Here is a 25,155-nt window from a genome sequence, read left to right on the forward strand (position 1 = left end):
TTCACTATATGGCGGGATAGAAGATGACACACTGAATACATAATGATAAACAACTTGATGCATTATGCCATTTTTTAAGACTAAAAGCCTAAAAATTTGTAAGGAAAGATTATAGGAATATTCACTTAAAATTTGAAAACAATATATTCCAGTGATATCTCAGTAAGTGAAATTGGCCTGAAGGCTGTTCTTTCTCTTATAAAATGAATTATAACAGAAACAGAGCTTTTTACATGAAAAAGTTTATTTTGTCGTGTCTAGGGTGTGTAAATTTGAAATGTCATATTGCCAAAAATAAACAGGGATGAGATTCTGCTGAAACTGATTCCACTGGACATAAATGGCCTAAATATTAGTGGATATTATATGGATCAGACTCAAGGTGTTCGCCTATTTTCATGAGAAAATAGGAAGATAGCCTCATGTTGAACACCCATCATGTCAATATTAACCAAACAAAATGTGTACCTAAATATCAGACGGCTCACTGTCTTATACTCTTTTGCAGGAAAACTGGTTGACAGATACAGTACTGTCAGAGTTCAGGTCAGTGAAAACTAAATGGTTGAAATCTTACCTTTTTTCAGAGATGAAAGTGCTGATGGGACCTCCCCTCCGACAACAGGCACAGCAAGAACATCAGCAGACAGATCATCCATACTGCCCTGGATGACAGAGATCATACAGTTACCCTTAGAGGTCCACTGAGACAGTCTGACACAGTCACTTGTTTGTTCCAGGTGCAACTGAGCAAGATAGTCTTTAATTGCCATCTCAGAGGCTTCATTTTCAAACGTTTCATGGTCATCAATTGTTATCACACATTCAGAATGTTTCTGTATGTCATTTATCAGTTCTTGTCCTTCATCAGTCTGGAATATTTCAACATCATCATACAAGGGGAATTCTTCAACATGTAGCTTTTCTATGATCTCTTCAAATATTGCCTTAGCTTGAATGGCCTCTTCCTTTGGGCCCATAATTTGAAGACCTTGTTCAGAACAGTACTCTGTTCTAACATCTTGAGGTATTTCTCGCAATTCCCCTGGAAATAATGTCTTGATATGACCCCATTTTTCGCTTGATAGAGGTAAACGGAGTGTTGTATTAGAATAGGTCTTCATAATTCCACTGAGTGCACGAAAAACAGGCTCTTGGACATCATCCGTACAAATTATGGCCAAGCACTGCTTTTGATCATCAACTCTGATCAGAAGTTTACCATGATGGAGTGGTTCTTGAACATCTAATTTGTCTTTTATGTGAGATAGGCACACATTTTCTACAACAGGTCCACCTGACAGGTCAAATGTGTCCTCTTTCATGCAAGCATGTATATCACTTTTGCATTTATCAAGTGAGTGCGCTTTTAAAGCATAGACGTTCAGAGATTTTCTGTTTCTGTTGATTTCAAACTGAAATATATCTAGCTTCTCATCAATGTAAGTGATCACCTCTGGCTTCTGTATGAATTCAAACTGTATCTCTGTCAGTTTCAATTCCTTTTTTGGCAGGTTCTTTGCAACCCCTCTCTCCCGTATTTTCCAATGGAGCATCTGCTCTACTTTTTTCTTTACCAACATCAAGCAGTCACCTGCTGCCACAACATGTAGTTTTCCATCCTCTTCATATAATCTGAACTTGCCCCTTAGGACTGGTTCATTATGGGACAATTCATCTTCCAGCTGTTGAACATTATGTTCTTCCTCTTCAGTTTCAATAACTGCTTCCTCAAACATCTTTTTCAAATGATGAAAATGATCTTCAACAATGTCTCTGATATCTTCAGGGAAGACAATTCTTATCTGACATGTGTCAACATCAACATTCGTCACCAACTTCCCATCAAAGGAAAGTTCACAACAAAGCTTTTCACCAATTTTGTCCATGCCAAGCAGCTTGACAACTGGTTCATTCACAAGACAAAATCTTCTCTCAATGATAAGAGATGGGAAGATTTCCCTCACCTTTTGTAAAGCTGTTACTGATCCAGCAAACAACCTCAACTTGTTGTTGGACACTTCAAAGTCAAATCCATGGTCATCAAAGCATAGTTTTAAACAACGTCTAATCTGTTCATTTTTCTCCAAAGCGACACAGACTAGTTCTGACACAGCTTGTTCACACATTCTCATTGTACGAGATGATTTTGCATTCCTTGACATTTTTGTTACTCTCAACAACTCACATATTGCTTCCCAACTTTTCCTGACAGAAACACATGCTCCTTTCAATGACACACTTTCACTAGTGGGAAACAAATGCAAACTATGTAACTTTGTCTGCTTCATTTTCTCCACCTGCTTCATCACAACAGCAATTTCTTCAGGTTCCAAGTATAAACAAACTTCTTCATGGGCATAATCATCCATTATCTGATTCAGAGTTCTGATCACTGTAGCAGCAACATCTTTTGTTACAATGAGTGACAACATATGATCAGATTCCTTTGTAAATACAAACATCTTTTGGCTGAAATCAGGAAAATGTCTACAAACCATATCTTTGGCCTGTTTGGGAGTTAGGTCTATTTGCTCCTGACCAAGGTCAACTGTAACTATCTCCAAGCACCAGGACAACAATCTCAGTGCTTTTGGCATGTCTTTACTTTCATCAACTTTTACTGTTGCATTTCTAAACATTGAATCCATATCAAATGCAAAACCTTCCTCTTCATATGCCTCTCTGACAAAATCCCTCGCAAAAACTGACTGTTTCAATAACTGGTGCTCAAGTTCTTTGAGGGTTATAACTCTAGATGTTTCTTTACAAATTATCTTTTGCTCTTTAAGAGTACAGATATCATGAATCCACCCCTTAACTTTTTCTACTCCAATCAGAGGCCCAGATACTCTGCAAAATGGTTCCCCTTGTTCTGGAAAAGTCAACTTCAATCTGAGGTCATCTTCCATTTTCTGTAGTTCAGAATGACCCTGTGTATGTAAATATTCTATCATTTCTGGCGACAAAGGAACTTCTTGTTCAACTCTTTTGTATTGGGTTTGTATCTTTTCAAACTGTTCCTCCACAGCAGGGAAAATATCCTTTGTTCCAGTCAATGTAAGACAGCGTTCATGTTTGTTAATGTGAATCACCAGCTTGTCATGGTATGCTTTGAAATCTTTATACAAAAGATCATGCAATTCTTCCAGAGTGAAAAACTCAAATATAGGCTCCTCCTGTCTGATGATCTTTGATAAAATAAGACCTATATAGTGACTGCAGCTTCTTTTAAATTTACTGATATCATCTGATATCAGCACAACATTGCCTCTAATGTGCATTTTGTAACCTTCTTCCTTCACAGCTTGCTCTATGAACTTCACTGCCCCTTGACAAGTTTGAATTAACTTGTGCTCATCATCTGATAATGTGATACATTTCCATGCTTTTGACTGAAAATATCCATCAATTTCCAGAGACAATTCTTCAAAATGTTCTTTTTTACCTACTACCAGTATCAAACATTTTCTCTTATTGTGAACAGTTCGAATTAACACAACACCTGTAGTGACATCAACCAGTAGAGGATCAAACTCTTTCCATTGCTTCAAAAGAAGAAGGTTTTTGAAGTCTTCTGGGCCCAGTTCTATTTCTCTTTCCACAGCATCCACCATGATGATGCCAATGACTGAGCAAATATCTTGAAAGATATCGTTTGTTGCCATAACAGTTAATGAATGTCTGATATCATTTCCGACTACCATGAACTTTCCCTTAGAATTCTGAACCCTTTCCTGCAACATGTTTGTCAGGTCCTGTATAGAGAACCAAGACACCCTGATACATGGTACTGACTGACTAAGAACAAACTCATCTAAAGCTTTATTCTGTACATCTTTTACAGCTGTCAGGACAAGTTCTCTGGCACTGAAGTCAAATGCACAATCAATGCCATGTTTTCTAAAGCATGATATAACATATTTCTGTGCTTCTGGTTGGGTGTTTAGGAATGACTGCTGACAATCTGTCAAGGATACTGTGGTTTGCAGCATTACATTTACCATTTCACTATCCCCTTCCAGCAACACCTGTCCAGGTTCCCACTTTAAACGGCTGCTTGTTTGTAGTTCTGGTTGTGGTGAACAGTTTCTCTTTCCCTCTATAGGAGATTGATTATCAACATCATCCTGTAACTGCAGTGCATGTTTGTATTGTTCCTTCAGCTTTTGGACTTCACCATCCAAACACTCTTTGGAAGACTTGTCAGCTACAATGATTAAACAACCACTGCGAGCTCTGTGAGCTGTTGCCTTTTTTGACTGATATAAATTAGTTTTGGTCCAGTTCCTGACAATGAACTCCTTCTGCTTCTCATCTTTCTGGATGCTTACCTGACAGTAGTTTTCAGTAGTTTCCTTCAAGATTTGACGAATCGTCTTACACTGAGACATGAAAAAGCCATTACTAACTATGGACTCTTTCATATATGTTAATACAATATTGTCTTGTGCTTTTTCTTTTATCTCAAAGAAATGTGGTCTCAGTTTTGACTGTAAATTTCCACATCGTTTCAAATGAAACCAAACAGAAAGCCCAATGTCTTCAATTGTATCTTCATAGGAGGCATCATCACTTCCATTTGCACTGATAGTGATTTTACAAGCATCATCTTGTAGTGTTTCCTCACAACCTGAAAAGACAAGACATACCTGTGAAACATATCCTGCAAAACGTCACGAATGAAATGTTTAGAATGATCTACATATGCATTAACCTAAGGGGTATCAAGACTTACCACGTTAACAAGAAGACTAAGTCATCAATATGCTCCACGATGGTAAAACACTCTTCATGAATATGTCAACTGGTTATAACTAAGTCAAATGTTACATCGTTTACATTGATCTAACAAAAACACACATATGTAAACTATTCATATAGTAGCATGCTTGTATCATATAGCATAGGAAACCAGATATTAACTTGATGTGATATTTTACATGGATTAATCTGCTTCATCATATAGTTAGCAAAAAGGTATATGTCATGTGACCTTTCTTGACCAAAAATTCTTAACAGAATTCTTTTTCTTCTGGTTTAGCTATCAACTTTTATATGATAAAGTTCTTAAGCAAATCCGTAAGCTTTTGATGTTGAACAGACTGCAAACAAAATGGATAAAATCAAATGTTTTGTGTTAGAGTTATGTCAAAAGTCCATAACTCAAAAACTAATATGAAATAAAAACTTTGGGCGTCTTGATTTTTTGCAGATCCATTTAACTTTCAAATGAGCTATTACATATAGCTGTATTTATACTGGTTGGTGAGATTTTTTATAACAATCACCCTAAAAAACACAAAATTGGACATTTTAACAACAAACTGCATATATAATTTTATTTAGTGTTGGGAAATGGTTGAAATTTCCCATTTGATGATTGCTTCAATACCAACTAACTATCATCGAAAATAGTTGGTTAAGAACATTTTTCAGATCTAATCTTCTGGCCTCTCACCCACACGACAGCTCCCCCAACTCTCATAGCTGGACCTGTCAATCATCTCTCTAAAGCATGCTAGATCCCATTCTCATCTTGTTCTATGACATATGTAATCAGTGATGTGGAGAACGGGATGAAAGGACACATGTCATAGGATAAGTATATAAATATGCAATGAATACTTAAAATTTCCATATCCTTAAACTTATTCTGTCTCAAAGTATGCTTTATCCCACAGTTAAATGGTGGGTCGCAGATAACCATGTGTCAACTCGACAACAATATTTAATCTTTTTCCCCCTTCTCACTCTCCTAACTCCTACATACCCAGCTGAAATGAGCATATAAAACACCATGGTATAACATGGTTAACAGACCATAGTTTCCATGGTGTAGCATAATGCACTAGCGAGCACCGAGACAGATGGATATCAGGCGCCATACAAATAAATCATTATCATTATAACCATGAAATCACATAATACATGAAGACCTAGAGAAAGCACCAACTCCTGATAAGTATAGGAAAAACCACACCTCCGAAGTTTTGGTAGACAATACCATCAATGATGGATAATTACGATGTAGATCATCATTTAATGAAGCCACATAACAATAACTGAAAAGCACATAAAATCAATTTAATGACAGTAACTATAAGTAGTAAAGAGTCATCAGAAGACAAAATATTCCCCCAGCCCCCATATATTTGAAAGGACAAATAATCTGAGAGTTACTCATAGTTTTTTAGACTAAGTCTCAATCGTTTCCATGGAATTCATGAAAAATATAAATGCCAAGTATCTGTAAACAGCAAAAGCACAACTTCAAGATCTGTCTCATATATCTGCCAAGATTTGTTGAAAGATATGAAATGGTTTTCGAGTTGTGCTCTGGAAACAAAGCCTATCCTTCCATTTTGAGATTCAGTCAGACTTGTTTTAATGGAAACTGAGAAAAATGAAAATGCCAAAACATAAATAGCAAAAGGCACCACATTGGGGTCTACCACAATTTTCTGAGATGTGCTCCGGAAATGAAACACACCTCTCATTTTTGAGACAAAGTCTGAATCGTTTCCATGGAAACCGAGAAACTTATAAATCACAAAAACCTGTACATAGCAAAAGGCACCATTTTAGCTTCTGACTGAAGTTTTGCAGAAAAATATTGAACAGTTTTTGAGTTCTGCTCCAGAAACAAAACACACCTCTGACTTGATTACTTTAACCAGGGGTTGTTTATTAAAATAATTTTAGTACTCATGGTGCAAAGATACATATTGACTTCAAATTATTTTCTTTAATTTATTGCTTAGCTTAAGGGTCAACTACATACATAACAATCTGGTTCATCCTTAATTGTTTGGTTTCGAATTGAAAGATTTCATCCATTTTTCTTGCTAATATTCCTTAAATATATTTCTGGATTTAGTTTTCCCATTAATACACTACTGACAATCTCTAATGGCAGTTTTTATCAATTTTTCTGGTTGCAATATATGATGAGGCAGATGACCTGGACATTGTTAATGGAACTTGACATCACAATGAATATCTTATCAATGTGTTCACGTGAACAGCTAGGTCTTGTTTTCGTTTCTAGGAAAAAGTTTCCCTGAGGAAGGTTTGACCTAGGGGAACGTTTAACCTTTTACGCCGGGTCAAGTGGAATTCTACAGGCAATCAAGTAAATATCCACATTAAACTTTCCCATGGAACAGTACTGCCAAACTACTGAAATGTTTTCATATTTCTATTTTGATAATGAAATAAAATTGATAAAGATTATTTACAAAAGAAAACAAATTGTTAATTGCTGTCAAGTGAAATTAATATTAACATGGAATTTTCAAGTTTCATCGATCAGTGTCCAGGAGAGTTTTGAAAAAAAATTCAACCCCTGTAATAAACCTTCAGACTTTCATCTTGAAGACCTATTTATTCTGTCGCATTGTCAATGAGACAAAGATATTTGCAGTTCAATATTAAGTTTTCTTATTTACAAAACTGGTTCCAGAAAGTAACAATATATGAACAAGTGAAACACAACTATGTCCACAACTGTCAGTCACATCAACATGAATACATATTGTCTCTTAAAATGTGGACATAAATTACTTTCAAAGACTTAATCGACAACATTCCATCAGAAGATGACATTTTCCTGTCCCAAACATATTTGAAAGACCTAAAATCATCTGACAAAGACCAAATCGTTTGCATGGAAACTAAGAAAAACAAGAAGACAAAGTCATCAATATCAACCAAACTGGCAAAATATTCTTCTTGAATATGTCTATTAGTTATGATTAAGGTATATCAAATGTTTTGGTGTGTATATAGCTGTGTGGAAGGGTTATATATGGCAGAAAATATTGTAATGTTTTACAGTTCTGCTCCAGAAAAGAACACTACTACCAAATTCAGTAGAAGTCAAACCTGTTGCCATGGAAATGCAAAAAAACTATTTTCATACATCCAAAACTACCAAAAAGCCCCAGTACACCACCAAACTTATCTATGAGCTAAATGTGGTGAAGAAACAGTAAACAGTGTTAAAGATCTGCTCCGGAAAAGAGCACAATCACCAATTTCAGTCAAACTTGTTATAAAGGAAACCACAAAAAATAAAATTCACACACTGGTGTAACCCCCAAAAGGCACATGATACATCTAGGGATCATGGTGAACATGTGTACTAAGTGTGACAAAGTTGTAATTGGTGCCCTCTGGGGAACACCCAATGACAGCTGAATTACGAATTCAACCAGTCTGGTCAGAAATGGCAACAGACTACGCTGGACTGTGCGATATGTAATTTTGTTGATTGTGTGAATATTGTAGTCTGTTCCCATTGTTTGGAATTCAGATTCCAGTTATAATATGGGACTTCAAGCACATGGGAAACAACACAAAAAATTGACAGGAAAGAGTTCATTGAAAATAAACAAAGAACGTATCAAAACAGCATTTTACTCATTCACACACATAACTTACCTTCTAAACTTCCATGTTTATTCTCTCGGCCTATCCTTTAATAACAAATCCTGACATGTCCCTTAAATTTGTAATGCTCATCTTATTCGTTCCTACACTACTTGTCCCCCTTCCCAACCTACCATTAACTTATCATAAATACTTTAATTCCCCAACCTACTCTAAGTACGTAGCCCATTGAGTAACAAGGAGGGAGTCTTGAAGACCTGACAATATCAGTGTAATGGTACCCGTACGATCACTGCAACAAGGCATTTTATACTGAAAACCAAGTCACTTGTACAGTCATGCGGTGAATTGACCTATGATCATGGAACAATGGAAATCTTCAAGATGGCCGCACAAGCCCTCACCATGTGATATACATATTTATTACTTGCCCGTTGAAGATACTGCGGTGTAATATCTTTACGGTAATATTACACCAGTGAAATACCGCTTGACGTATGACGCCAAAATGGTTCAAAGTTGTGACGTCACAATGCTAATGCCGATGTTGCAACTTTACCATTCCTTGTTTGACTCGCAGAAAGCTGAGAGTGATCTCACTGTAGGGAATTTCGTGGCAGTTTCTGTCAATTTATGTTGGCGAGTTATAAACAGAAAACTAAACTCACTTCTGTGAAATACCATATCTATGAAACTCATTAAAGATTTAGTATCAAACTCGCTTTTGCTCATTTGATACCAAATCATTAACTCGTTTAATAAACACTGTATTACACGGAAGGTTGTTTAGTATCCTCTATGTCAGACCTCTATATCCTCCCAAACGAAGCAACTACAAAAGGCCCCTGCATAAGTGAGACACTGGATACAAAACTATCAGGTACAGACAAATCTATTACAGTTAATTTCCCAAGCTATCACTACCAAATTATTCTACCGTTAAAGGGGCACTGATTGTGGAGCAATTTCTGTGGACTGGTTTAAACTTTTGTTGTTTTTCTCCTGTGAGTACCAAGATGATATCCCAGAATTCGTGACTGGTTCGTAAGCTCTGCTGCACAGTCCGTATGCGCAATTAAGAATATAATTATAGACAGATCAACTAAGGTAAAGTCCTTTTTACTTCATTACAAATGTATTATGAAAACAAACAAAACATTTTGAAGGTTAATCATCTGCCAGTGGTAGAAATGGTAAAAAACTATTAGGACGGAAAAATAACAAAGACAGTGTACGTCTCTATATTTTGTCTCATAACCTTAATTAGTTTATTGTCATATTTGTATGATTTTGAAAATTAATAAAAGAACACACAGTCTGCTTGTACTTATAATAAATTTCTAACACGACTGTAACATTTAAACATTGTATAGACTGCCAATAGGGATGCTATTTCACACACATTCTCTATCTAGTGTGTGTTTTCTGTCATTTAGATTCTGCTGAATGCTACAACAAATAAATAAAAACAAAATGCAAATAATGAATGTAAAACAGACTAATTTCATAGCAACAATGTCAGGCTACTACCTTGTTCAGGAATGTATCCATCAATATCCACATAAAAGAACGATATTCCATTCATTTGCAGCTGGTAAATAGTCCTGCTCTGTGTCGTGTGTCTTACAACAGTCTAATTTGCGAAAAAGTAACACATCATTCACGTCTTTCACATTGGTGAAAACCTGATAAACCTTTCATTGGTCACCCAAGAGAGCACACCTGGCAACTAATTGTACGATGTCCGCCATTCTAAGTAATTTAGTTAACCAGTAATGAGCAATCAATCAATCAACGCAATGATGGGGGGATGTTGTTTTTACACTCGCACTTTACGACAGGGTGTAGTCAGTATAGATTAGTACATCTACACACACTGCCTTTTGACAAATCCTCTGTAGAAGATAAAAGTAATTAATCAATCAGTGTGTTATCGGTTAATCTTTTGATCGATGTTTGTTTTTGTAACTCGGCTGATAAACCCTTACATGCACATATTACATAACATACAATACATTTGCTTCTACAGGCCTTAATTTATAATGTTGAGTATTTACTCCAGACAGGAGAAATGCCAGATGGGAACCTTTGTTGAGTAACCTGAGTGGTGATACCACTAATTATACCTGTTATCAATTCATTAACTGACCATCAAGAGAATGATGACAAATAACACGAGTAGGTTTACCCAATCAAACATGAGTTACAGCAAGGAAGATGTGATCTCTGTCTCGCATGAAGCCTGAAAACACTTATGGGCCAAAACTGTTTTGAAGATACGAACAGAACTTTGTTACATAAGGAAAACATGCAGGCATTTGCGGTGTATTTGGGTAAATAGGTGTAATCAGTTCTTTTTATGTAACAAAATTTTCAGATTTCTCTACCAATGGCAAAGTCATCATTTTTAGTTTACAAATTCAAATAAATCAACTGTGTGTTTCATTATCATAGATAATAAACCAGGGTAACTACCATAGCTACCAAAATTTACGTATGATATTTGCTATCACAGCTGGGCCAACACTCAAAACTATCTAAATACAAAGCTTTTTAATCTTTCGGACTGAAACAAATAGCTTTCTACATGTCTGTAGATATCACATTTTCATATAACATGATTAAATATCGAGGTAAAAAACACAGAAATAGGATCAAATTGGATCAGTCACTATACCATCCAAGCATCCGAAAAAAAACTACACTGCCGGGATATTTTGTTATGATCAGACAAGGAATACCATGGATATTTTTAAATAATGGCACATGATGGGCATCCGGCCCCTTGACTGTTCAGGTGAAGAAATTCTGCTAATGTGGACCGGAGCCCAGTCCATTTGTCCGTCACGGTCAAGGGAGCAGGCGCTGACCAATTTGCAGTTTGGTTTCGTAATTAGATCGTTGGCGACACACATTATTTGCTCTGCATCAGTGCCCCTTTAACAATGAAGCTATACCAATTCTACTATAAAGTTCATGTTTGGGGGCTCATAGTCATAGCTTAAGTCACAAAAGCTAAAATTCATACCTCAGTCTAGGGATCTAGGGATCAATGCTTGATACGTATACCAAGTTTGATGAAGCTAACATCTATAGTTTAGAGGATCTGCTCCTGACAAGATGATATCCTCATAGTCACAGCCTAAGTCATGTTTCCATGGAAATCACACAAAAAAATAATTCATATCTGGGTCTAATCCCCAAAATGCCACATCCAGGGGGCATGTTTGATATATGTACCAAGTTTGATGTAGCTAGCATGGTTAGTTTGGAAGATATGCTCCAGACAAGATGACATCCTCATAGCCAGCAGCATATATCATGTTTCCATGGAAATTGCAAGAAAAAAAAAACAAAACCATATCTGGGTCTAATCCCAAACAAGAGTCATCAGAAGATGACATATCCCCAGCCACCCGGTCCCCACATGTTTGAAAGGACAAATCATCTGACAGTTACTTATTGTGTTTTTAGGCAAAGTTTGAATTGTTTCCATGGAATTCATGAAAAATATAAATGCCATATATCTGTAATCAGAAAACGTCGCCATTTCAAGATCTGTCTCATACATCTATCAAGATCAGTTGACAGATATGAAATGGTTTTCGAGTTGTGCTCCAGAAATGAAGTCCGAAATGTGTCCATCGAAACCGAGAAAATAATAAATCGCAAAAACCTGTAAATACCAAAAGACACCACTTTGGGGTCTGCCACACATATCTACCAAGTTTTACTGACAGATATTTAGAACTTTTTGAGTTCTGCTCCGGAAACGAAACACACTTCTCACTCTCACTCTTGAGACTAAGTCCAAAATGTTTCCATGGAAACCAAGAAAATAAAAATCACGAAACCTGTAAATAGCAAAGGCACCACTTTAGGTTCCAACTGATGTATCTACCAGGTTTTGCAGAAAAATATTGAACAGTTTTAGAGTTGTGCTCCGGAAACGAAGCCCATCCCTCCATTTTGAGACAAAGCCAGAAACGTTTCCATGGAAACCAAGAAAATAATAAATCATATAAACCTGTACATGGTTAAAGGCACCACTTTGGGGTCTGCCACACATATCTACCACATTTTCCTGACAGATATTAAGAAGTTTTTTGAGTTCAGCTCCAGAAACGAAGCCCATCACTCCATTTTGAGACAAAGTCCGAAACATTTCCATTTAAACCTAGAAAATAATAAATCACAGAAACCTGTAAATAGCAAAAGGCACCACTTTAGGTTCCAACTGATATAACTACAAAGTTTTGCAGAGAAATATTGAATCGTGTTTGAGTTCTGCTCCAGTAACGAAGCCCATCCCTCCATTTTGGGACTAAGTCAGAAACGTTTCAATGGAAACCGAAAAATGATAAATCACAAAGACCTGTAAATACCAAAAGGCACCACTTTAGGTTCTTATTGATATAGCTACCAAGTTTTGCAGAAAAATATAGAACGGATTTTGAGTTATGCTCTGGAAACGAAACCCACCCCACCATTAGACTAACACCAAAATGTGTCCATTTCAAGATCTGTCTCATATATCTGCCAAAACCTTTTGAAAGATATGAAATGGTTTTCGATTTGTGCTCCGGAAACAAAGTCCGCAATGTGTTCATGGAACCGAGAAAATAATAAATCACAAAAACCTGTAAATACCAAAAGGCACCACTTTCGGGTCTACCACACACATCTACCAAGTTTTACGGACAGATATTAAGAAGTTTTTGAGTTCTGCTCCGGAAACAAAGCCCATCCCTCCATTTTAAAACTAAGTCCGAAACGTTTCCATGGAAACTAAGCTAATTACAAATCAGAAAAACCTGTAAATACCAAAGTTACGCTGACAAATATTAAGAAGTTTTTGAGTTCTGCTCCGGAAACGAAGCCCACCCCACCATTACACTTACACCAAAATGTTCCATGGAAAAACAAAAAAAGATAAAAATGCCAAAAATCTGTAAATAACAAAAGGCACAACTATAGGTTGAGATTATTATATCTATCAAGTTTGGTCTAAAAATATTGCACCGTTTCTGAGTTATGCTCCGGAAACCAAATGATTACAGACGGATGGAACGGTGGACGGACGGACGAGGCTTCGACTATATCCCACAGCACTACATGCCGGAGGGATAAAAAGGCACATCCAGGGATCACATTTGACACATGTTATGTACCAAGTTTGATGAAGCTGGCATGTTTAGTTTGGAAGATACGGGGAAGATACGGGGAGGATGACATCCTCATTATGTAGGCCTAGGTTAAAAGATTACCAAAATGAAATGTAATTGTATTGAGCAATTACAGACATACAAATCATCAAAAGCATGTAAGTGTGACACAGTTGTGCATCAGTTGATGGATCAAAATGTTCATTTTGGGACAGTGGAGAAATGTTCATAACACATAAGATCACGCTGAGCACAAGTGCAAGCTTCCACACATCTTTGCACTGGCCAAACGAGCCTTTAAAGTTGCTGTTTAGGGATGTTCTGCCATCATCTTTTTAACACCTGTTATAGTTCATCCAGAGTCTAAGGATGAACATGGAAACTGTAAACAATAATAATGTCCTATAATGTCCCAAGCATGTTCACTGGGATTAAGATCAGGTGACGTTGCAGGCTAGTCCATATGTGTGATGGTGGTGATCTAAAAAAACACCATGAACAACTCTTTCTTGGGCTTTATCGTCCATGGAACATCCATAAGTATGAATTTAAGACCTCCTTGTTGTGCCGGAGGGTATGACTACAGGTAGGTTAACTGATAGGTTTTAACTGATCAGAGACCATGTGTGAAGTGTAGGGCACATTTCATGCCAAATTTTCTAAATTTTCTAAATGTTATTTCAGAAGGTGGTTCTGGTCAGGTGATGTTATCAATGTTATCAGATAAGTCAATCTGATTCTTCGAATATTCACCTTTCAGTTACATGTTGCTGTCAAGATTGATAAGATATTACACTGAAAATACTTGTTGCTTAATTTTTTGTGAGGAGTATGTGAGTAACATTTAGATATAAGTTGTTAAATGTGTAATAATTGGCAGAATTTACAATTCCCTCACATTAAACATTGGCATAATTACCTGACTGCTGCTCAAGAGAATCTACAGCGCCTGTTCCTCCCCCTTCAGCCCCTTTGTCCTCACTCGGTCTGACAGCTATCATCTGTACAGGCTGTTTCGTGACAGGATTTCTGCACCACATCCTTGACTGAAACAAAGAAGAGTCATCTGAAGATGACAAATAGCCCTGGCCCCCACCTATTGAAAAGAACAAATCACCTGACAGTTACTTCTAGTCCATCTTGACTTTTCCATGGAAATCATGAACAAGAGTATGACATCAGAATATGACATATCCCCCGGACCCTAAATATTTGAAAGGACAGATCATTTGACAATTACTTGATGTTTTCTTAGATTAAGTTTGAATCGTTTTCATGGAAATCATGAAAAATATATATGCCATATATCTGTAAACAGCAAAAGACTCATGTATCTCCCAAGATCTGTTGAAAGATATTAAAAAGTTTTCGAGTTGTGCTCTAGAAACGAAGCATATCCCTCCATTTTGAGACTAAATCCAGATTGTTTCCATCGAAACCGGAAAAAATAAAAATGCCGAAACTTTGTAAATAGCAAAAGGCACCACTTTAGGTTCTGACTGATATATCAACCAAGTTTTGCAGAAAAATATTGAACGTTTTTTAAATTATGCTCCGGAAACGAAGCCCACCCCACCATTAGACTAACACTCAAATGTTCCATGGAAAAACAAAAAAAATAAAAATGCCCAAAATCTGTAAATAGCAAAAGCAAAACTATAGGTTCAGATTATAATATCTATCAAGTTTGGTCTAAAAATATTGAATGGTTTCTGAGTTATGCTCCGGAAACAAAATGATTACAGACATACAGACAAGGCATCAACTATATCCCCCCGGCATGTAATACATATACAAATTTTGAACATTGTTCTGTTGTTACAAATTAAGTTGAACTGTGCAATATTTTACCAAACAAGAGTCATCAGAAGATGACATATCCCCCCAACCCAAACATATTTGAAAGGACAAATCATCTGCCAGTTACTTATTGTTTTTTTAGACCATGTCTGAATTGTTTCCATGGAATTCATGAAAAATAAAACATGTGCCATAGATCTGTGATCAGAAAAAGTCACCATTTTACGATCTGTCTCGTATATCCGCCAAGATCTTTTGAAAGTTATGAAATGGTTTTCGAGTTGTGCTTCAGAAACGAAGTCAACAACATGTTCATGGAACTGACAAAATAATACATCATAAAAACCTGTAAATAGCAAAAGACACCACTTTGGGGTCTGCCACACATATCTACCAAGTTATACTGACAGATATTAAGAAGTTTTTGAGTTCTGCTCCGGAAACGAAACACACCTCTCTTTTGAGAGTAAATCAAAACCATGGAAACTGAGAAAATGATAAATCACTAAAACCTGGAAATAGCAAAAGGCACCACTATAGGTTCAGATTGATATATCTACCAAGTTCTGCAGAAAAATAATGAACAGTTTTGGAGTTCTGCTCCGGAAACGAACCCGAGCCCTCCATTTTGGGACTAAGTCCGAAAAATTTCCATAAAAACTGAGAAAATAATAAATCAGAAAAACATGTAAATACCAAAAGGCACCACTTTGGGGTCTGCCACACGTATCTAACAAGTTACACTGACAGATATTAAGAAGTGTTTGAGTTCTGCTCTGGAAACGAAACACACCTCTCACTATTGAGACAAAGTCTGAATCATTTCCATGGAAACCAAGAAACTAAGAAATCACAAAAACCTATAACTAGCAAAAGGCACCATTGCAGCTTCTGATTGATATATCTACCAAGTTTTGCAGAAATATATCTAACGGTTTTTGAGTTCTGCTCTGGAAACGAAGCACATCCCTTCATTATGAAACTAAGTCCAAAACATTTCCATGGAAACCTGGAAAGTAATAAATCACAAAAACCTGTAAATACCAAAAGGCACCACTTTAGGGCCTGCCACACATATCTACCAAGGTTTGCAGAAAAATACTGAACGGCTATTGAGTTATGCTCCGGAAACGAAACCCACCCCACCATTAGACTAACACCAAAATGTTCTAACTCTAAAAATGCCAAAACTCTGTATATAGCAAAAGGCACAAATATAGGTTGAGATCATTATAAGCTTGGTCTAAAAATATTGAACGGTTTCTGAGTTATCCTCCAGAAACAAAATGATTACAGACGGACGGATGGGGGACGGATGGACGGACGGACAGACGAGGTGTCGGCTATATCCCCCACATTACACGCCGTTGGGATAATAATAGCCAGTAGATAGCTTGATTTCCATCTGAAGGAAGTACAGGTACTGGTGTTATTGTTACGTTTTATCACAAAATCTAAAATACAAACAGAACTTCACAAACACCAAACACAGGACAGGATTATCCCGATAAAACTGATAATAACCATACTACAGCTTGAAAAGCATAAAAGCTGACAATTGACCTGAATCTACATATAAGGGAACACCTCCAGAACATTCCATTTGAAACAAGAGGGAAACAGGCTGTCATCTAAATTTTCAAAAGTTCAATTTCCTCCTGTGAATTGTGTTGTGATGGTGTCTTGCTGAACTAAATCACTCTACGAGTCACGGGTTAAACAGTGGCAGTCAGCATGTATTGCACATGCTTAATCGCCAATCTACCAGTAGCAACAAAGTGTATTCTTAAAGATTACTTGCCCTACCTGCTTGTCACAAATGCCTTCACTCCACTGGCTCATACAATACTTGTTAAGCAGTAACTTCAACCTGAATTTCATTGTGTAACAAAGTATACCTTAACAGAGATCTTTGCTTCAGTTGACCCATTTTCAAAACTTTCTTCTGCTTCAGAGGGGGTCAAATTTTTTTTAAAGAGCACTTGCCACAGGGCAAATGTCTTCAAGAAAGTAACTTGTCCTAACTTTCCACTTTCCCTGATTTTATGACACGTTTGATGTTCATGTTTACTGAACAATTTATTGAACAGAGACAAATTTCAAAGAGCTCTAAATGATTATTATTGCGAAGTGTACCAGCTACATTATGACCAGATATGAAATGAAATCCAAGTTTATTCGCATTTTTGAAACCATAAGAGGAAATTATCTAGTAGTCAACGGACAAGTAAGATACCATTATCTGATTGCCCAAAATGAAAAATGACTTGTCCTGGGCGTAGGGCAATGGGATTTTTTAACCCCTGATTCAATGCACAAAGTGACAAGAATATTATCCTCAATGGAACAAAACACAGCAAAATCATCATTGAGAAGTTGAGAAGAGATATCAAATCGTCATCATCCAACAAAGTTTCAAAAAGAAATGTCTTCACTTCTTATTGTGTCAGTGACAATGTTGCCTTTTCCAGTGGGCTTGTGAGTTTGACAGAGTTTTCATGATGCACACTTTCTACAAGCTACTGCCTACCATAGTTTCTGTCTTGTATGCTACCAAATTTGATTTTTAAAAAAACAAAAATTTGATTAGGAATGTCTTTTTTAGGAAATTTGGCAGCTTATGAGAGCATGATGTGGCTTAGAGTACGGCCAAGATAAAATAGTTTGCCGCTTTTACATTTTACATCTTACATGCTGTTTTGCTCAAACATCTTTTCTTTAACGTGGAAGTACTTCTCACTTCCACAGGACACCAAATGTCTTCTCAAAAGACTTTATTCGTGACTATACAAAGCAAGAGTCATCAGAAGATGACATATCCCCCGGCCCCGACATGTTTGAAAAGACAAATCATCTCACAGTTACTCATCGTCTCTTTACACTAAGTTTGAATTGTTTCCATGGAATTCATGACAATTATAAATGCCATATATCTGTAACCAGCAAAGTCACAATATCAAGATCTGTCTCGTACATCAAACAAGATCTGTTGAAAGATATGAAATGGTTTCGAGTTGTGCTCAGGGAATGAAGCCCACCCCTCCATTTTGAGACTAAGTCCAAAACGTTTCCATGGAAAGCAAGAAAATAATACATCATAAAAACCTTTAAAAACCAAAAGACACCACTTTGGGGTCTGCCACACATATCTACCAAGTAACACTGACAGATATTAAGAAGTTTTTGAGTTCTGCTCTGGAAACGAAACTCACCTCTCAATTTTGAGACTATGTCCAAAACGTTTCCATGGAAACCGAGAAAATAATAAATCACAAAAACCTGTATATAGCAAAATGCACCACTTTAGGTTCTGACTGATGTATCTACCACATTTTGCAAAACAATATTGCACAGCTTTTGAGTTCTGCTCCGGAAACGAAGCCCACACCACCATTGGACTAAATGTTCCATGGAAAAACAAAAAAAATATAAATGCCAAAAATCTGTAAATAGCAAAAGGCATAACCATAGGCTGAGATTACTATATCTAGTTTATTTAGTTTGGTCTAAAAGTATTGAAGGGTTTCTGAGTTATGCTCCGAAAACAAAATGATTATATGGACGGATGGACGGACGAAGCATCAACTATATCCCCCCGCATCAGATGCGTTAGATTATTAGCACTCAACCACCTGTCCCATAAAAAAAATGTTACCAATCATTTCTTTCCAGTCATATATTTGCTAAGGTAATTCCATGAAAAAGATTCTACACTTCTGAAAAATATTGATATGCATTGTACTTGTTTATTGGCACCAAGTCTGTCTTTTTTGCAATAATAGTAATATATCTAACACATACAACTGCGAAATCTGTAACCGACGGAGTGGTACCAAACTCAGCTGTTTCAACACCATCATAAACTGGCCACATATGACACGTAGTAATGACTAGAAAAAGACAACAACTGCATACAAGGCAATTTCATGTCAAAATAAGTAACAACCAAGTAAAATATAAGGACTTCTTGCTCCTTTCTTAAGACAGAAGCAACCACATCAACTTTCTACAGACAGCATAGTACCCCTACAAATTGAATAAATAAAGGTCTTCTCCAACAACATAATCCATAAAATATACATCACTGGGTTGAAAACTAAACTTGGGCCCGGTAACATAAACAAATCTTCGCTAAACCCTTTTATATAATTTCCAATATCTCATACATGATGGATTGACACCATATCTGATATTTTGTGGTCAGGGTTGAGGTCTGTTTTGAATGTGATGATAGGTACTTAAGCAAATACTTTCCAGCAAATACAGTTTTAGTTGCACTGATCCTGGGAGCTTATGTATCCATTTTGGCAAAGTTTAGTGTACCACATATGAGGAAATATTGTTATTCCTTGAAAGAGTGGTACCTAATCTTTCTCTTTCAACCTCTATCACAAATTGTCAATACATGGCAAAGAAATCCCAACAGCATCAAACAGGTCAAGTTGCATGTTAATCATGCAAATCTGAAATAACACTAGCCATCAATCTGTGTCACTCTGCAAAATATAAACAGCCAGTCTTTTTCTCTTTCTTTTCTTCATTTGGTCTGCACATGCAATTGAAAATGGAGACAATACAACATACATAAAATGTTGTCATGGCCAACTGTCTAACGTTACTAACTTGTGTATCCTAACAGTAAGTTACTCACTGACAGCAGAATTTCATTTTTGATAACCATGTCAATTTCATAAAGTATGCACCCTATTTATTTACTCCAAATGTGTGTTAAAATAGGATTGATTGGCCGTAATAAATGGTTTATATTCGTTTGTTAGTTCAAGATACATCATATCCCAAGTATGAAATATGTTGTCACTCACCAATTTCCACCAAAGATGATATATCCACACTTGTTGACAAATGCAATCTCAGCTGGCAGGCTCTGTATGCATCCTGGTTCCAGGGCCTCTCAATATTAATGAGAAGCCTGGGAACTTGGATGGTTGCTTCATCGCAAGCGAAAGTTACTTCTGGTATAGACTGTTGGGTCCTTTCCATTTTCATTTTGACATCAACACGTTCAAAATATACAATTACTAGTGAAATTTAAAGCTGGATAATTCTTCTAACTATGAGAATTTTTACAGACACATGCGTTTTGCATAAATGTTTTTTACACTTCAAAAGTTTTCACCTTCACAAAGTCAACATTTGACGTCACATTTCTAAACGTATGAAAAAAAGCGTATCTAGCATTGTCATCCTTATTTCCATTGGTTCATTTGTATTCTTTGTGCGATCAGACACAGCGCGTAAATGCACCCCCCTGTTCTTACCCCGTTTTCTGAGTAGCGCTGTTTCGGTTATATCCCCTGGCTGGATATCGCTACCATTAGCTAATATTTCTACAAGCTGACATCTTTGAATATTGGCAAAAAATGCTATTTTCAGCAACTCTTTAATCACTGCTGACAGTATTGCAGCTTGCTCCATGTGCATTACCAGTTAACAATTGTATGGAACATAGTATTTGGAATCGTTTGGGTGCAAACCTTTCGGAGGTTAAAGTTTAAAAGGTATGTGCAGATGTCCACTTTTGCGATTTAGTAAGTTGTGTTCTGATTGGTCAGTCTTAAAGGCTACCTGACGCGACCTCCCACTATAGGTTTGTTAAGACTCAGTAGTGGAGTGTATCGAAAAGTACTCAGACTAGGCTTACTTAGACTGCAATAATGTGTTTTATCTATATGAGTTGCTTCCCTTGGCACACTGCCAGCATATTAGACTTACCGGTTATACTGCAGCCATTTTGTCTACTTTCTCTTTGATAAACTGAAAGTGAAATTAACAATACCATCACATTCAATATAAAAAATATCAGATTGAACATTACACAAAGATGTCTTCCTTTAAACCTACTTTACCAGTTTGTAAGTTGCGTTAATGTTGCAAACATTAAAAAATACCAAATATATATAATCTTTCACCTTACTGCCAGCTTAACACTTCTTCAATGAACCATATATATGTACGGACCTGTGGTAATGACTCTTTGCTACAAACAATATACATGCTAGTACATTTTTGTCAATGTGCATAAATTAAACAAAACAGTCACATGCTGTTTAACGCAATTTATACAAGAACATGTAATTATGAAAGATTATTTCTATTTTCGGTTTGGAAACAAGGGTCTGGGAAATGAATGAATGAATGATTTACCAATTCTGCACGCTAAAATGAATGTTTGATTGAAATAGCACGATTTGGCGCTTCTCATTGCAAAACTTCATCGCAATGCACATTTTAGTAACATCTGCGTAATAACACCCACCTCAATATGTTCGATGACACCAGCCCAAAGAGACGCCCCGACTTGATTCCAAGTTGGACCTCTTCTTCTAAATCTCTTACTTTGCTGAAACGAAAATGAAAGTTGCCACTCGTCACATGCAAATATTCGACCAATCGACTATCCTAAAACGCGGTATATAAATAGCTGCTTGGTTTTCCCCAGGTATATATATTCACTAGAGCAGTTGTTTCCCTTAATTTAAGATGTTTCCATCAATGGTTTTTTATATGAATGTTGCACCTCTAAGAAAAACCAATAAACGTGTAAACACATAAACAAAACTATAACCTTTAAGTTTGTCTGTATCTTATGTAGATCTATCTACAACTGTAAAATGGAATTTATGACTACACAAATTGTTTGTTAGCTTATTTAGGTCATCTATACACTCGTGACAACGAAGAATACCGGAAAGGGACGAAAGACGACGAATGAAAATTAATTTAACGAAACATCGACAGTGTCAGTTATTAGGCAAGCCGATTTAGGTTTATATGTTTACACTATAGATCTACAATACACTAAAACTTGTTGTGAATTTACCGCATGGCATATATGTCTATTATCAACCGAGAGATTGGACATATATGCTAGCTTACTGGTGATATCACATAAGATATAACGTGTATATAATATTCCACAAATGTTGTACAGGCAGAGGCATGTCAGTTAATGTTTGTCAGCCATTCGCCTACCATTATCGAATAAACCGACTGCTGCTTGACCGCGCTGATACTCTCTCTCTCTCTCTCTCTCTCTCTCTCTCTCTCTCTCTCTCTCTCTCTCTCTCTATATATATATATATATATATATATATATATCTGTGTGTGTGTGTGTGTGTGTGTGTGTTATGTATATATAGTATGTAGATCTATATTGTATTCACTCATACAATTAAAGACGTACCGTCATCTTGTATTCCCTTTACTTCACAAATAAGCCTCTTTGACCGTGTTCGTTTTAAGTTAATCCTCGGGTTAATTCCAAGAGGCACCTTTAGCTTCATAAATCTGTTCACAAGTGCTTTTTCACCTTGTTTGGAAGAACCAGCTAAACTGCTCGTGCAGACGATCAGACGAGCAGACGACGCACTAGGTGAGGTAACTCCGATTTCTTAACATCCTTTACTTGCATAAATCCAGTTTACAAGTTGTTGATGTGCAGTACTAGTACTGTATAGTAATGGTCTGAAGTCTTGATGATTCGTGGTATGTACCCTGTTACCGGATCCCCAGCTTTATTACCTGGGGCCTTATAATAGATTTTATCATACTTTTGGTCTCTGATGTTACATGGTGGAATAATAATTGGAATGACGAGTAAAATATGGGAACTTCGAGGGTTTGTTTTTTTGAGGAGCTTGAAACAATGGGAAAATGATCGGGGTTATTGAAATGTAATTGAAGAAACGAAAAGGTGATAGAAAATTCCAAAAAGACAACAGAACAAACATGGCCAGATGTTTGTCAGGTCATTCATATGTATTCATCGTATTCGAATTGATATGTCATTCTAATCTTTACAATCTGTTTAAATATCTAGAGTTCCATGAAAACACAAACCTACTACAGCCATGAGTTTAGGGCAAATGTGTATGGATAGTTGCTCTGACTTATCCAACCGTCTAAGCAAATACAGAATTGTCCGATTTTAATACATAGTTAAATCTGGTAATGCTTAAAGTAATATTTAAAACTACTTAACACATTATGTAAAATCTATGTTGACGCAAGGAGGCGCGAAACATTATCAATAAACTGATATTTTAACCAAGACAAGAACAGAGCATATTAACAAGCCATGCAGCGATATAGCTGCTTGTCTAGACGTTGCATCAACACAGTTTGCTAAAGAATAGGGATAGTGATGAAATAATCCTTTTTATTTACGTTTCCTCTGAATAAATGATATCTGATAAAACTGACTGTAAGTATGATGATAAAATGCATCCATGAATACAGACAAAGTTGGTTTATGAAATGTGAAGCAATAAATAAAATTCTTTTGAATAACCAAATTACACATTTGAATTATGAACTGATAAAACATTGTTTTAGAAATAATTATTTTATTGGACATGAAATTACGATTCCTATTCACGAGAACATTTGAGGAAGTCCACAATTTTTTAAAGTGAAAAAGGAATATAGTAAATTTTCTATGAAAAGTTGTTTTTGTTGGTGCGTATAAAGTAGAAACATATTTTGAAGAAGAACAAATAATTGGGTTCGATTAATATTGTTCAAAATATTCCTGTAATGCCTACTATTAAGAGAGATCTCCTTCCAAATGAATGAATGAATGAATGAATGAATGAATGAATGAATGAATGAATAGCAGGAAGGGTGACTTCAAGTTTCAGTGGCAACGATCAACGTTCACTTTATGTGGCAGCATTTCACAACTGTCCATGAACAGTTCTGAAATTTCTTCCAGTGAACATTTTACAGCTTTCATAACGATAACGACATTTAAGACCCGAGACACAATGTTTGATGGTAGGCATATGTAGGCCACTTCCAATATTAGACACAATGGTGTTAAAATGTCCGGTACAGTTCCCCTATTCAACTTGTGTAATGTGTTTCTTAGGTGAAAACTGACTTGCCTTTGCATGTGTTTGTGAAGCGTATAGCCAGTGGGTCAGGTTTCTAGCAGAACACCTGGAATGAGATCTACAGTCATGTGATAGTGATTCACAAACAACGCGTGAAGATCCGACACAGAACTGATCTTTAATAACTCATGCTTGTTGTAAAAAACGCGACTAGGGCGGTGAGGTAGCCTAGTGGGTTAAGCGTTGGCTCGTGAAGCAGAAGGTCAGGGTTCGATTCCCCACATGGGAGCCATGTGTAAAGCCCATCACTAGTGTCCCCTGGTAATATTACTGGTATGTTGCTGAAAGCGGCGTAAAACCAAATTCCCTCACGCACGTAAAAGGCGACTTACCCTAATCACTCACTCACTCACTCCTTATCAACATTTACTGTTCTCCTCCAACAACTATGTGCACTAGATACTGATAAACATGCATGCCAAGCAGCAACCGGCAGTCATGCTCATATCGCTGTCTGGGACCTTGTACTCTGGATCAAAGTATCTTTCTCAAGAGTGTATGTAATCACGAAGACTGTTGTTTGTCAAGAGCTATGCATACCTACCTGCAGGAACACAGCCTTGATTAAAGGTATATGTGACCCCGCGCGTATTGATCAATGCAGTCGGCATAACAATAGGCAATGAAATTATTGATATATATATACTAACCATCAAAAGTTTAGAGTCACTAGTGTAGGTGTAGCCACTTACTTAATTCAACTGATCACTAGTTTTTGCAAAATATTCCCTATTGTTTAAAGGTATTGTTTACACATGAACTGAAGTATTGTAAAACAAATTCGCTACGTTGAAGAGATTATTTTCATGAGTTCAGTAAATGATGAAAATCAGTGAAAACTGGCGAATTCTAGATCTTAACAAAACCTTACACCGAAGCGC

At 36.6% G+C, this 25,155-nt stretch overlaps 1 protein-coding gene across 1 annotated transcript in view; it reads right to left on the reverse strand.

The window, feature by feature from the left end:
- The window catches only part of LOC137264929 (uncharacterized), a 77,300-nt gene extending 55,554 nt beyond the window's left edge, over positions 1–21,746 (reverse strand). Inside the window, exons 1-4 of the mRNA XM_067800282.1 lie at positions 21,637–21,746; positions 21,093–21,134; positions 14,479–14,605; positions 578–4,633 (exon numbers count right to left, since the gene is read on the reverse strand). Coding sequence (XP_067656383.1) covers positions 578–4,633; positions 14,479–14,599 — 4,177 coding nt within the window. The 5' untranslated portion in view covers positions 14,600–14,605; positions 21,093–21,134; positions 21,637–21,746. The remainder of the gene's footprint in view (positions 1–577; positions 4,634–14,478; positions 14,606–21,092; positions 21,135–21,636) is intronic.
- Between the last annotated feature and the right edge of the window lie 3,409 nt (positions 21,747–25,155).

The sequence above is a fragment of the Haliotis asinina genome, chromosome 15 (genome assembly GCF_037392515.1).
Source record: "Haliotis asinina isolate JCU_RB_2024 chromosome 15, JCU_Hal_asi_v2, whole genome shotgun sequence".
Lineage (NCBI taxonomy): Eukaryota > Metazoa > Mollusca > Gastropoda > Lepetellida > Haliotidae > Haliotis > Haliotis asinina.